Below are 15,263 nucleotides of genomic sequence, written 5' to 3' on the forward strand. Positions count from 1 at the left end.
TTATTAACCTCCATTTCCCCATCCCTTCTCCTCAGAAAATGGTGCTTTTAAGTTGGTCTACTAATCTTAACAGCATTGTCCTTTTATTTGGTACAGGTGGTTTGTAGTAGGTATACACCATAATTTCATATTCCAGTATTTAAAGTGCTGCATTCCAGCACTTCTGAGCATCTTCAGCTCCCCTTTTGAAGTGTTACTCGTGAATAGAATTATACACATCAACCTGTTCCCAGGATCTGTGGGAAAAAGGATAATAGTCTGGCAGGGTTGGTTGTATGATGTTTTTTATTGTCTGCTGCTCATGGTTATTGTTCTGTGGTGTCAGAATACACAGTCCTGTGTATTGTTATAAAGGGAACTGTAAAGGCAGAAGTTGCTTCATTTCACTGGAGGTGAGAGCAAACTACAGATTACCATAATGCATTCATCTTAAGGTATTAATATTTTTCTACAGTGGGGCTGAAATGAAATGGTTTGTTTTGTTATGCCCTGATAGTTCTTTCTTCATCTGAACATCCTGGTATATAGGATCTTTTTATCTCTTGCTTCCCTGCTTGCCCAATTATGTTCTCATACTTCTCATACTGAAGGCATATTTTCGAATGCACAAAATGTACTCACAGTTCCACTGCTGTCAGCAGGACCTGACTGGGAGGGTCAGGACTTCACTTCATCTTATCAACTACTGGAGTTACAATTTCATCCTGAATCTCATCTACCAAGTCTTCACTAATTATATTTGTTCTTAGTTTTTAGGCCCTTCTTGATCATTCTAGCCCTTTTAGCTAAAAATAGCTTAGTTGATTGCCTTTAATGCTGTAATGCCCTTCAGATCTTTTCCTTGACAGACTTTTTTATGAATTCACTACTTTCTTCTGAGTACTGATAAGGTGACACCCTTGTAGGTTCTCCCCGGCTCTGCCTTTGCACTTCAGTTCTTGCATTCTTTCACTGTCATTGTGGAAGATCCTCGGTGAATTGTGTCGTTGTGCTTCTGTTCTTAAAGGACTTCAGCGGCAGATTCATCCTTTCATTTTTATTCCAGTGCAGAGTTATCATATAGAATCACAGAATCATGGAATCAACCAGGTGGGAAGAGACCTCCAAGATCATTCAATCCAACCTAGCACCCAGCCCTATCCAGTCAACTAGACCATGGCACCAAGTGCCTCATCCAGTCTTTTCTTGAACACCCCCAGGGATGGTGACTCCACCACCTCCCTGGGCAGCCCATTCCAATGCCAATCACTCTCTCTGACAACAACTTCCTCCTAACATCCAGACTAGACCTCCCCTGGCACATCGTCAGACTGTGTCCCCTTGTTCTGTTGCTGCTTGCCTGGCAGAAGAGACCAACCCCACCTGGCTACAACCTCCCTTCAGGTAGTTGTAGACAGCAATGAGCTCTGCCCTGAGCCTCCTCTTCTCCAGGCTAAACACTCCCAGCTCCCTCAGCCTCTCCTCATAGGGTTTGTGTTCCAGGCCCCTCACCAGCTTTATCGCCCTTCTCTGGACACCTTCCAGCACCTCAACATCTCCCTTGAATGGAGGAGCCCAGAACTGGACACAGCACTCAAGGTGTGGCCTGAGCAGTGCTGAGCACAGGGGCAGAAGAACCTCCCTTGTCCTACTGGCCACACTGCTCCTGATGCAGGCCAGGATGCCATTGGCTCTCTTGACCACCTGGGCACACTGCTGGCTCATCTTCAGCCTACTCTCTGTCAGTACCCCCAGGTCCCTTTCCTCCTGGCTGCTCTCAGCCACTCTGTCCCCAGTCTGTAGTGCTGCTTGGGGCTATTGTGGCCAAAGTGCAGAACCCTGCACTTGGCCTTGTTCAATCTCATCCCATTGGCCTCTGCCCACCCATCCAGCCTGCCTAGGTCCCTCTGCAGAGCTCTCCTACCTTCCAACAGCTCCACAGCTGCTCCTAGCTTGGTGTCATCTGCAAACTTACTGATGCTGGACTCAATCCCCTCATCCAGATCAAAATATCTCAGATCCTGTACAGAGGCTGTCTTACAGATTCCAACTGAGCACCTGAAGTAGGTGTTCCCTGTTTGAACGGCTTTCCTGGACCACCTGGTGAAAGAATGAAACCTGCCAGTACAGGTGAAAATGCCTGCAGTGTCATGCCACAAAATAGCCATCCTGAGCAGTTCTGAGCAGTTGTGTGCTGTTTGTAGGTATACATTTAATCACAGTATGGCCAAACATGTCTAATATGTTAATCTATGTAGTGACCTTTAAAATTGTGATGTTCTCTTTTGTTGTATGCTTTGTTTCCTTGACTCCTTTTTTTACCTTTTGCAGGCTGCTCCATTTTTTGTTTGTATACTTATGCTTTCTGCACCCCATTATCTGGCTGCTTTCTCTCCCATCATCTACTATTTTCCACCGTTTTCCTGCCTTTCAGTTTCACTTCTCTGCTTTCTACCTGTGCTTAACTCTTCTCTACTTGTCACTTCTCTGCATACCTGTTCACATCCACACAGCTGAGCAATCTAATTTTTCACACACTGCTACTTTTTGGGCTATTTTATTTCCTCATTTAAGCCCTTTGAACTAGTAGCATTTCTGGCTCCCTTTTGTTCTCTTAAAGGTGCACTGGCTTCTGGATGGTGCTTTGTATACCTGAGTGTTCTGTCCAGTCTTCATCAGATTAATTCTTCTTGATTCTGTGTGCTTAATTTATGTGCCTGGTCATTCTTGAGTAGTTCTGTGGTCAGTGGGAAGAGAAGGGCTTCTTCCAAAAGTCCTTTGGACCAGCAGGGACCAAACTGACCCCCAGAGTATTCACATCTCTCTGCTGATTCCCTAGGGATCTTTGGATGACTGCACTCCTGGTCTCAATGTCTCAAATTCCTATAGTTACCTCTGTTCAAAGTCTCTGGCTTGTCAGTGTGTTCTCAACTCTGATCTCCTTCTAACAGGATGCATTTTCAGGACTAAAATCATCAATGCATACGTATATAGCACTATGGAAACAACTTAGGAGAGTTGGGTGCCTAAAAAATCCTAAAAACATATTCAGCCTATTGACTTTGTGGGGAAAAAAGATTTTCTCCACCTCCAGTCCTTGTAAAATTAGTTTTTAATCTGCCCCTGTTCCTGCTCTCTGTCTGATCAGCGTTGTACATTGAAGAGGTGAAGTGATCTTGCTGCTGCTGCTTTCCTCCCTCTGCTGGAATCCTGGTGTATTCACGACATAGTGGGAAAATGTTCTACTAGCAGAAGGTGGTTTCCTAAAGGACAGCCTGGGGCCCAGACTGCAGAATTAGATCTTGAGTGGGAATATAGATGGGGAAAAAAAAAAAAAAAGCTGTGAAAGAGGGAGGGGTAAAAATGCAACAAGCAGTCTGAAAGAGGGAAAAAAATGAGAGTGAGAAAGGGGATAATCAAAGTTGTATGAAAGTGGTGTGTGCCTGACTTGTTTGGCTGGCACTTCTAAAGCAAGAGACGCTTTTGAGTGACTTGAGGAGTGTCAGCCTCTGAAAGTGAAAAGTTGATAATACAGTGGCTTGTTAAAGTAGTTAGCTAATCAGTGTAATTTTGCCAAATTAAGCCATTTTACTTTTGTGTAATTTGGCATACATACATCAGTAATGTTTTTGAAAGAGTCATGTGATGCATGAACATTACATTGATATGCTGTGGTAAAGTCTGTCACTATTAAAAGGTAGATGATGGTGCTCTCTGGCTCACTTGGGTCACCCATCACTGTGTTTGCTTGATGGTCTGTGTCAAATAAGTAATAGAAAAAGCCTCTATGAATTTGGTGGATACTTAGATGTATTGAGTTTTCTGTGTCAAACTGCAGCTGATGGCTTTCTGCAGAACAAAGGAGGGCTCTATGAGCGATGTTTGTAATAATAACCAGAATATTTGACACAGAGAAAGCAATTCTGTCCATAACTTGCCTTATCCTATGGCTGGAGTTTGAATTCAGCTGCAGGTGTTATGTTGAACTCCATTTGTGGAGCACTTGAAGAACTAAGCCTGGAAAAGATCAGTTGTAGATTGTTGTTTCTTTTTTCTTGTCAGACTTCTACACCACAAAAAAAGCTCAAGTTCTCTTGAGAAATTGTTCAGCACCTTACTACACATTTTTCTGCCAGTGATCTTAGTTTTAATATAAGAACATTTCTGTACTGTGAAGAATACTGTTTGATAGTGAACCAAACAATAATGTCCTCCATTCAGCATCTGTCTTTAGGCTGTGGTTTCACAAACACCTTCAGTCATGCTTAGACTAAGATGATTGTTTTCACTGTTTTGGGATGCTACAGTAGAGTTAAGAGCAGCTGTAGCTGCCAGAAAGATCAGGGCCCAGCTCAAGAAGTTACTAGCCTTGGTTGATTAATCCTGTCACGGGTGCTGCAGTCTTTGTTCTTCTCTTTGTCTAAATTTCCTGGTATTTGCCTTTAGTTAAGGTAATCTTGCACTGATCAAGAGGAGAGAGAAGTCCCACTAGATGTTTGGTATTGAATCTACAATTTTACCAGATGCTTTCTGAGTGTGACATGAGTTATCAGCTGGGTGGAACACTGAAACTATTATAATTACACCCTATTCCCTCCCATATGACAATTGCCTGGTGAGCTTGTATTCATACATCTTTTATAGGCATAAACATGAAAAGGAACATCTATAGCTTGGATAGTTCCACACTGCCCAGGGAGGTGGTGGAGTTGCCATCCCCGGAGGTGTTCAAGAAAAGACTGAATGAGACACTTAGTGCCATGGCCTGGTTGATTGGATAGGACTGGGGGATAGGTTGGACTGGATGATCTTGGAAGTCTCTTCCCACCTGGTTGATTCTATGATTCTAAACAGAAGTAGCAAAGCCTTAGCTAAGCCTGTGTGTAAATACAGCTCTGCAGGGCTGGGGCTGCAGAGTCTAAATAACTTTATTTACAGGTTTTATTTCTGCTGTCTACTTTTGCAAATGCACCTATGGGATACGTGACCAGGTCACGGATCAGCTTTATTGATGTTTCTAGCCTATCGCTGAAGACGTTGCTGATAGTGACATCAAGTGTAGCCAGAAATCTTTGCAAGATTGTTGCCCGAGAGGTTAATTTGGTCCTGCTGCTAGAATATTTTCGTTGACGGGAGATAAAACCGTGTAAGAAATGGATTTCAAACTCAGAGACTTTCTAATCAGAGACCTTGATTTTGCAAAGCTTAAACTTTGCTACTAAGAGTTTGCAGGCAGGAAAGCATCCTTTAATCCTCGCTTTTAACACCGCTCAACCTCATCCCAAAGTTTAGGGGGAAAAGAAATGGAAAAGCTGTTGTTTAGGAAGCAATGAGCCATAATGATGACAAGACACACACACACACACACACCCCGAGAGACAGGTTAGGAGTATAGCGAAGGCAATAGCGAGCAGGAAACTCGCTGCGAGCGGGCGGCGCCTTCCCTCCCCCCCCTTCGCTGAGCGACGCCGCCCGCTCGGAGCGAGTTTCCTGCTCGCCGATGTCTTTAAGGAAGCTCCGGGTTTAAGGTAGACCGGCCAGGAGGGGCGGGGCGCGCCAGCTCGGCTCCTCCTCTCAGCGTCGCGTCGCTGGTCCACCCCCCCCGGCCTTCCCGGGGCAGAGGGTGCCGGGCTGGGTTGTGATGCGGCCGCTGTTTTTGTAGGGTCGCGGGGACGTGGTGCGGAGAGAGAGAGAGACAAAGGCGATCCATGGAGCCGGGGAGCGCCTGACGAGCGGCGTAGCCCTGTCCTTACACCCTCACACCCGCCCTCCCCCTTCCCGCTCCCTTCCGCTGCTTTGTTAGCGCAAACACGCAAACGCGCCTCACCTACACGGTGAAGAGGAAGGGAGCGCTTCCCCCTACAATAATGGGCACCCGGTTCCTGCCCTCCGGGCCGCCACAGAGGTGAGTGGTCGGCGGCCCAGGGCCGCAGGTTGCTCGCGGGGAGGAGGGAGAGCCAGCGGGCGGGCGGGCTGGCTGACAGCGCCGCGGCGCTTCCTTAAAATCGCGGCGCCACCTTAAGCAACCGATGACTTGTTCTCGTTACATTCTAACAGCGGAAAGAATGTCGGTCCGGGCCGCGGGTGACGTCAGAAGGGAGCAGCGCAGCGCGGCGGCGGCCAGGCAGCGGCAGCGGCGGCCCCGCCACGGCGAAGGAGGCGGAGGCGGAGGAGGCGGGAGCGGCGCCGGCCCCGCCGCCACCGCAGCGGCAATGGCGGCTGTCGGGGAGCGCAGGTCCCTGCCCAGCCCCGAGGCGATGCTGGGGCAGCCCTGGAGCCATTGGGTCGATGCTGCTAAACTTCACGGGAACGACGGTGAGCGGCCGCCCTCCCCCTCCCTCCCCCCCTGCCGTCTCTACCGGCCCGGCCCCAGATCCCTCGGGGTTGAGGGTGCCCCGCTCACGGCCCCGCCGCGGGAGGCACCGTGGGGCGCCGATACGACACGGCAGGGTGCCCAGCACGGAGGCGTCCTGCGTCCGGGGAGGCCGTTGGGTCTGTTTCCACCGCCCCCCCTCCACAACGTCGCGGCCGAGTTCGTTGTCCGGTACGCGGTTGCCGAGGCGGCGGCGGCCCCCGGCCGGGGACTCGGATGCGGCGCGGAGCGGGCAGCACTTGCCCCAGTTCCTGTAATCCGGGACATGGTGCGGGGAGGTCTAAGCCAGTCGCCGGAGGCCGGCACCTCCTGTCCTGGATTCAGCCTGGGCTCGGGCCCGGGGAACTCTCGCTTCAGGTGAGGCATCCCCCGCCGCTGACAGCGGCTCGGGCAGCACCGACCCCTCTCCCTGGGACGGGACGGCAGGTCTCGGTCCCTCTGAAGCTGTTTTTACTGCCGCAGCGGTGGGAGAGCATATCCCTGATGTGGTGGTCTGGTGCCGTAGAGGAAAGGCTACAGGTCAGTAGCGGGGGGCGGTCAGCCCAGCTCTCCTCTTATGCCTAGATGGAAATGTTGTGGTTTCTGGTTTTAGGAACAGCATTAGAAGAAAGTTTCAAGGAGTATGGAAGAAACCGAGATGCAATGCGACTTTGCCGAGAAGGTGAGTGCAGTTCATTCCTGAAGAAAAGTGCACAGAGAAGTTTTCCTGCTCACAGCAAGTTACGAGAGGATGTTCATGGGAATGAGAAGGGAAAGGTCGATTCTTTTGCTTTGGATTTGGGACTTGCAACTTGTCAGTGATGTTAATATTATTACTGTTAAATTGATATATCGTCTCAAAACTACGAGGTGGGGCATAGGTTACTTATTGTCTTTACTGTATTTTCAGCTGGATTTTTTTTTCACTATAGACGGTGCTAAGGAAACTGTGTGGCCAGGACTGATACATATCTTAAGCTAAAATATTTTCATTCTTAATATAACCCGTGTCAATATTTGAACACTGATTTGTTTTTTTTCCCTTACTCTGTCATGTCACTGTGTTCTGTTTATTTCTTAGTGTACTGCTAAATGAGAGTGACCTTTCACCTATGATTAGCAAAAGCCCATTAACAGCCTGGTTTGTTTCAGGAGTAACAATGTTACTTGAGTTTGTAGGCAGATGCTGAATGGAAGGTCTAGATTGCCGGTAACTTTGTAACAGGGAGTGGAAAAGAAACAGTGATGAGTATGATTTGTGGTGATCACTTCTTTTTTTTTGTCTGCCTGTTTTCCCGGTTTAACAATTGTTTTGTAGCAGAGACGTGTTCTAAAACTTCCTTAATCTTGTTGGAGCTGGCTCGATTCTATCAGGCTTTCTGAGAAGTGCCACAGGATAGGCCTCCTTCTAAATACTTGATCAGTTAGACCCAGGTAATTTACTTGATGCTGTTAGAAGTGGAAGACTGAGTTTGTAAACTTGGTTTGCAATCACGGAAGGCAGAATCTACCAGGGAGACAATCCAATTCAGCACTTGTGAACTGCAAACTGCAAGCGAAGCCTGAATCAAAGTGGCATGGGCTGGTTAGGCAGTGACCCATACTGAGGCTGTTTATTGTAGAATTCCCAGTGCTTCTAGAATCTCCCCCCAAAAAATCAATTTTTAGGACCAGTCAGTGGTCATTGACCTGTGAGAGAGATGTAATTGACAGCTATGCTGTGCCGTTCAGAGTTGTATGCCATTGTGTCACCTTTTAAGTGTATGTATGAACTCTTAGGTGTTTGAAAAGTCACTGTGTCACTTCAGTTTGACAGCTGTGTTGGATGTTTGGTTTGTTTTTCTCAACAGGCAAATCATCCAAGTGCTAGCCCAGTGTTTATGACAAGAAGCCATTATCCTAGTAAAGATTTTACTGAGGACTTTCAAATATTCTTTCTTACTTCTACCTCTTAAAATGCATGCATCTGAGCTTTCTAGATTTTAAAGATTAGCTAACAGGGTGAAAAATGTTTTGTTCTTTTCTTCCCCTCCTCCTCCTTTCTGGAGAGAGATCATGAAACTGTTTTTGCATAGGCTGACCACTGAGACGCAGCTTCTCTGCACTGACTCCAACCGTGTGAACCATTTGTAGGGTTGTGAGTTGAAGTAGGTTCATAAAGCACTTGGAGAGTTAAAAGTGAAACTCAGATGTCTGGAAGCCTCAGAGAGCTACTATTTAAGTGATTTTGGTTGCTTTATGATGCATGAATAAGACATTGACTTGATGTGTACCTGTAACTGGTCTGGAGGATGCTCTGTCTACTGCAAAACAGAGCAAAAGAAAAAGTAGTATTAATAAAGTCTGCAGTTAAAGAACTAATGGAGCAGGAAAGCATGGAAGCATGTGTATAGATGTGTTATCAACTAAAATTTGGAGAGTACTGTAACTGATTCCTTTTCCCAAGAAGAATTTTGCATTCCAAATTCAGGACAAACATTTATTAGATAATTGGTCTAGGTAAACCACAGATCTTAATACAGAACGCTGAAGCAAAGGTAGAAATGTTGCCAGATCAACTCTAACAAAGATTTTGGTCATGGTAGCACACAGCATTTTAGATCTGGCTAACAACAGAACTCGTTGTGTAAGAAAGTTCTTTCTCTACAGATTGGGAGTTGACTCAGAGGCCTAACTTCACAAAGGGTTTCAAGGTTATTTAGGATAATTTAACCTTGCATTGCAACTCTTCCAGTTTGCATAAAAAATGAAATATTCATGGTCTAGAGAGGGAGTGAAGGAGAGAACTTGGATTTACAGCCTAGAACTGGGTTCAAAACCAAGAACTGTCAGCAGTTGTCACCTTTCACATCAGGCTCCCACTGGCCTGTGTACACGCTGGGTTGCAGGTTGCAGTTTCCTTTCCCACATGGCATTTCTTCTAGTGGGAGCAGCTTCATTATCAGCCTGCCTGGTGGCAAGAGGTGGATTTAGGGCTTGCAGGCGGTGGAGTCTGTGTCTCCTGAACGAAGAGTGAGTGTTCCTGTTATTATAACACTGTACTGAAAAATGGCTTAACATTGCTAGCTTCTCCTTTTGTTACTCTTTGAAAGAAAAGAATGATGCCTGTTACTCTTTCAAGGGCTAAAGGACCTAACACTGTAATTTCAGGACATTTGCAAGTCGTGGAGAGGGGCAGGATTTCAGACACACCTTTTCTCTCTGGCGTTTCTTGTTTGCTAATCAGGCAGCTCCTCTCACAGCATACTGGTGGTTGTGAAGCCTGATGAGTCCTTAATACCTGTCAGTGATGCTAGTTCCACGTAGGGATCAGGAAACTAAAATTAGTTCAAACACTTCTCTTGTTTTTTTTTCTGGATCTAACCCTCCTTGACGTAACCAAGCTCACACAGAAGAACTAGAAATGGAATTTGGGCTTCCCAAACTCCCAAATGTATGTCTCACATCTCCCTGTTTCTTTTTCACCTATCTTACGTGTGCTTTATTCTGCTAATCCATAATATGCAGTCATTCCTGCTGGGATTGTCAGAGACCTTAACCCAAGTGAGAAGCTCACTGAATGCTTTCCTACGTGTTGCTCTTTGAGGCAGTTGTAGTGCATGCTAAGCTTTGATGTAGAAATTAGAACTGCAGGAATAAGGTATGGGCCCAATGGACTTGGCTTACTTTTGGAATGAAAAAATCCCTAGCAGGTGGAAATAAAAAAGGGACATCTATCATTGTGGGAAATTTTTACTCTAAAGTGCCATTTACAGTTTGCTTTGACTCTGCACACTTTGTCTTCTTGTGATGAGCAGCACTATCAGTGTAAGAGCGTGTTAGAAGCAGTTCCGTTATTTCCAGGTGTAGTTCACATGACAATCTTTCAGCTCATCCAGTCACTTAATTACTGACTGCTTGTGAACCAGCTCAAGGTGTTATTCCTCTGCCACACAGCTTTTGCTTTGATGCAGCAAGTGTAGCAGAGCATGCTGCATTGTGATCTGTGAGTGCATTCGAAACCAGTCAGGCAACCTAGTCCTTTGCTTGCATTTCCCCTGTGTTTTTAAAGGAGACTTTGCTGAAGTGCATCTTTCAGTCTTGGTCGATCCTGGGAGCCATCAGACACAGCCAATGTGCTCACAGCACTCAGTTCATCTTGGGAGATGCAGGAGGTCTCAAAAGGAGGTTGATATGTCTGTATCATCTGATCTGAAGAAATTATTCTTAGAGTCAGACTTTAATTGGAGCTCAGAACTTGTGGGCAAAGAAGTTGTTGTTTTCAGGAGATTCTCACTAACTTGGATTTGGTTTGGTTTTTAAAAGAACATCTTTAGCCCATTCTTGCTGTGAAGATGTCCAAGCAAAGCCTGGATGGGGCACTTAGTGCCATGGTCTAGTTGCTTGTCTAGGGCTGGGTGATAGGTTGGACAGGATGAGCTTGGAGGTCTCTTCCAACCTGCTTGATTCTGTGATTCTAGGATGATCTCAGATCACAGGATGTCAGGGGTTGGAAGGGACCCAAAGTGCTCATCGAGTCCAACCCCACTGCCAGAGCAGGACCATACAATATAGCTCAGGTCACACAGGAACACATCCGGACAGGCCTTGAAAGTCTCCAGAACAGACCTCATTTCACTCTTGTTGGAAGCACAGGGAAGCTGTGAGTAGAAGCAATGAGGCCTAAAGGGTCTGGAGGCTTAATCCTCCCTCACTCCCTGAGACACTCTGACTCTCCTCACAGTAAATTTCCAGTTGCTGCCAGTTACCTTGTTTTAAACAAAACCAAAAAACACCAAACCACAGCCACTTCCAGGGCTATCTTGGCAGGAGAGAAAGAACCTATCTGTTAAGAGAGATTGTGATGATTTACAGTAATACTCTTTACTGTCTGAAATCCTTTTGAAGTGGTTGAGGTGAAAGTCTCTTAGGTTCTCACACTGATTCATTAAATAATTTTGAGATGTGTGCAATAATAAAAATACAAGGGAAACTACAGCATCTCAGAAGGGAAAATAAAAGATAAAAGTGTGGAGACCAGAAGAGAGGTGTGGGCAAACAATGTAAAATTGTTTGGGTTCAACAGGGTACTCAGCCTACACTGGTACCATGGGGGGTCTTTACCAGAAGTTAAGCATCTCATTCTTTCTGTTACATATACACACCCTTTTTTGTTTGTTTTTGTGCATGACACCCTTCAAGAGGTGAGTCCTTTAGTACTGCCTGTTTCAGGCACTTCACTAGTACTGTCACCAAGGTTTATAGCTAACTGGCAACAAGGTATAGGAGGACAGGACCTTTGTAACTTGGGTCTTGAGCTCAAACTAATCAATTATCATTGAGCGATATTGATCAACCTTTACTAAGAGGAAATCTTTGCCTCCCTTACAGCATCCATACAGTTTGCCAGTGATTTATTCTGTCTGTCCTTGGTGCTTCTGACAACCCTGAGGAAGTGTCTGATTGCCCTCTGTAACTGAGCTGTTTTGGATGAGGTGGTCCTTGCAAACAGGGAGATGCAGAGGAAGCAGTTACTTCATCATAGGTTGCGGTTAGTTGAAGGATGGTTGGCGATGCATTAGATGGTGCTCAGAGCTATCACAGGTGACAATAGATGCTGGTTGCATGGTGATGCAGCATGATACCAGTCTTACTGGTTTTTAGACTATACTGGTCTTAAAAAGGCAACTGTTGAATTTTCTGTGGGAATGCAAATTGGCAGTTCTTGGTAGGCATCTTCAGAAGACACTTTAGATGCCTTAGTGACTGTAGGAATCTGTCAGGAGAGCAGGTGGGAGCGAATTCTCTTCAGCGTCACATCATCTGACAGCAGTTTAACTTGGAGAGTTAATATATCCTGGGGAGATGGGAAGAGACTCTGTGAACCTCGAGGGAATTCAGCAGAAGCTTTGAGATTTGATTATATTAATTGTTATTAATGCAAGTTACCATTGCTGTGAGGGTGCCGAGAGCTGTGCAATGAACCCGTTGTTCTTCTCGAGTGTGCTGAGCGGTAAATTCTAGCATCAGGCCAGGAGGGCTTGCTGGAAGCATCTTTATCACATAGACCCAAGGTCTAGAATTTTCCCAGCAGCAGGTTCAATAAATAATTAAAGCATTGGTGAAACTTTGATTCCAATATTAAGTTGTGACTACAAGTAAGAGACAGCATCTCATTTCAAATTTAAATTCGGTTTTATTCAGCCTTGGGAGGTGCTCAATTGAGTTGATTTTTATTGTGTTAAATCATGTCAAAGATGCTTAGAGGACTCTATAGTCCTTGACTGCCTACAAACACACTGTGAGAATTTTTAATAGATGGAAATAAATATTTTAAGGTAGCAGTACAAAGTGCCATGCTGCTTATTTTTTTTCCTTGACACTCTGCATAGCTCTTCACAGTCTGCAATCAGATAAATATCCTCTTCATTTCATAGCATTTTAATTGGCTGTTTACACTGAGTGTTTGAAGGCTTTGTGGACTGCTCATTGTAAAACAATTACAGAGGGAATTTAAACATGCACTGGACTGTTCAAGAAAAGAGCAGAGATTTTCTGATGTAGCTTGAAAAACATGCAATTTGAAAGGATGCTGCTTTGGAGATGATCTGCAGTGACTGGCCCTCCTTTTCTTCTTGTTATTTCCTCCCCCCACACACACCTTAAATCCAAGTTCTGTTTACAATATTTAATTATTTCTGTCGAGATGAGTCACATCTTATAAATAGAATATTGTGATGTTAGACTGCAAGTTAGAACTGTGTCATCTTTTATGCTATGAAGACACTTTGCAGGTTTTAGCTATTACCTTAGTATTAGTGTGATATTGCCACTTCTTGGGGATTTGAACTGCAGCCATAAAGCTGCCTCAGGCTGTCCCTAATATGGGAGGAAGGAGGATTTTTTTTCCTCTTTAAGGACCCTTGAATAGTTGTCTATACACAACAGTCAGGAATGCACTGTTGTAACACTTCTGAAGTGGTATGTATGCTTAGCTGGGTTATCTCTATGCTGTCTTGATAACACTTGACTATTGTTTTTGTGTATAGTTTCTGTTCTATATTTTAACCACAGATGCTAAGTAGAAGAACAATGCAATAAATATTATGTAGACATATGACTTTCACACAAGTTGATAACACTGTTGTCTAAATAGATCAGGGAAGACAAAAAGGCTTAGTGAAGGGTACCTTTAAATAAATTGGGTTAAGAGGATGCAGATTACTCTCTCTAAGGTAACTGTTACAAAAGCTATTCCTTCCATTGCAGTAGATCTATACAAGAAAAGGCAAATGGTTCTTAACAACTTTTCTGATGATGCCTTGCCTATGGCTCTAGCTGCCAAGGACTGTCTGGGGAGACCTGTGATCTCTTATCACTTACAAGACAGTAAAGATTTCATCTTTCACAAGTGATTGTAGTATCTGATTTGTAATTAAGTGTTCTATATAGTTTATAAGTTGCTTTAAAATTATTTCTCTCCCCTTTCAATGAATAAAAAAAACCCACTGCAGTTGAGGTTGCCCATGTGTGTGATAATAAACGTTACTTCACAGGCTTTTGTGCCATGTAGGTGACAGCACAGAGATGAATACAGCTTTGTACTTACACTTTTAGGTTTTGAGCAGCAAGTGTTAAAATCTGGCCAAGGGAATTCAAAATATAGTGGAGCAGAGTAGCAGGACTGCCAAAGCAGTCGTGAAAGGTGATGGTTTGATTGTAATTGGCACTGCTGCTGCTGCTGGAAGGCTTTGCACAAAAGTTCTCCCTGCTTGTGCAGACTGTGTGCAGCTGTGAGCCAGGACGGGTGGTGTGGTGACCCTCTCAGACTGATTCTTGTGGTAACCCCAGATACTACAGGGTATGACTTCATCAAAGTAAACTCCACATGCAGCTGCTCCCACATCACTTGGAGTCATTATCACCGGCTTTGGAACTGGTCACTGAGATGGGAAACATTCTCGGTGATTGGCTGAAGAAGATTAGAGGTACAGCAGTACTCAGTCATTTGTGTGTAAATGTTGCTTGTCAGCCCTTGTGGAATAAGCTATTTTGTGGTAACCTGTTTTCCCATGAGAAAGATCATTTATTTGCAAGCTCACCTCCGCCCTGATTTCAACTTTTGATAGCTTCAGCGTAGCCCATAGACAAACTTCACTGACAATAAAAGGTGAAAAGGATAATTCCCTTCTCATCTGGTGAGCTTATAACAGCCAAAACATTTAGCACAGCGTTCTTGATCTGTTTTTCTGTGGTTGTGCAGGACTTCTATCTTTCATCAACTGTTTGCAGTGGAATAGAAAATGCACTGTTCTCAGTTGGCACTGAAAAAATGTCTGCAGAGCAGCCGAGGGCCTGAGTTCCAACAGGCAACAGCCTTGATGAGGTTGTAAGCTCATGATGTGCACTTCTCTTCTGAAATGTAGAGCTCTCACATTTTAGTTGGAGGAGAGTTTATTGGATAACTTCATGCCCTTAGAGATGCCTGAAACTCTTTCAGCAGCATGCATCAAAATCATGTAGAAGTTCTCATGAGCAATTTGCTGAACACACAGTAAATTGGATGTTTGTTTTCCTTCCATGTATTCTGTTGTATTTTTCCTTTAATAAATTCAGTTTTCTGTCTACACTTTTTCTTGGCAGTGTTAAGTGATGGTAGACAATGTCAGGGGGGAAACTGAAGCTCTGTGTCTGGGGATGTGGGGTCTTACCGTGATCCACTGAAGTCAAAAAGAAGGGATTTGCCTGTGACTGGAGGGAGGATGCAAGACCAGGTTATGAAGAAAGAGTTTGCATGTGTGAGGCAGCCACACTGACCTTGTGATCCATCAGAGATCACAAGGCAGAGATCACCTTGTGAGCAGGCGGAGAGGTACTTGGCTATGCAAACATTTTTATTGTCAGTCCCTAGATATCGTAGCCATTGCTTTGCCAAGGTGTGCATAGCCTGAAT

At 44.9% G+C, this 15,263-nt stretch overlaps 1 protein-coding gene across 7 annotated transcripts in view; it reads left to right on the forward strand.

Annotated features, from left to right (window-relative positions):
• The window catches only part of ATXN7 (ataxin 7), a 198,002-nt gene that overhangs the window by 108,858 nt on the left and 73,881 nt on the right, over positions 1-15,263 (forward strand). For 4 of the 7 annotated variants that reach the window (XM_064156998.1, XM_064156997.1, XM_064156999.1 and 1 more), the window contains 3 exons: positions 5,642-5,884; positions 6,037-6,294; positions 6,945-7,013. In XM_064156998.1, the coding sequence (XP_064013068.1) occupies positions 6,045-6,294; positions 6,945-7,013 (319 nt within the window). In that variant the 5' untranslated portion in view covers positions 5,642-5,884; positions 6,037-6,044. Of the gene's footprint in view, positions 1-5,528; positions 5,885-6,036; positions 6,295-6,848; positions 6,872-6,944; positions 7,014-15,263 lie in introns of those variants that run through there. The other 3 variants (XM_064157000.1, XM_064157001.1, XM_064157003.1) reach the window with 3 other exon arrangements.

Source organism: Pogoniulus pusillus, chromosome 16 (assembly GCF_015220805.1).
Source record: "Pogoniulus pusillus isolate bPogPus1 chromosome 16, bPogPus1.pri, whole genome shotgun sequence".
Classification (NCBI taxonomy): Eukaryota; Metazoa; Chordata; class Aves; order Piciformes; family Lybiidae; genus Pogoniulus; species Pogoniulus pusillus.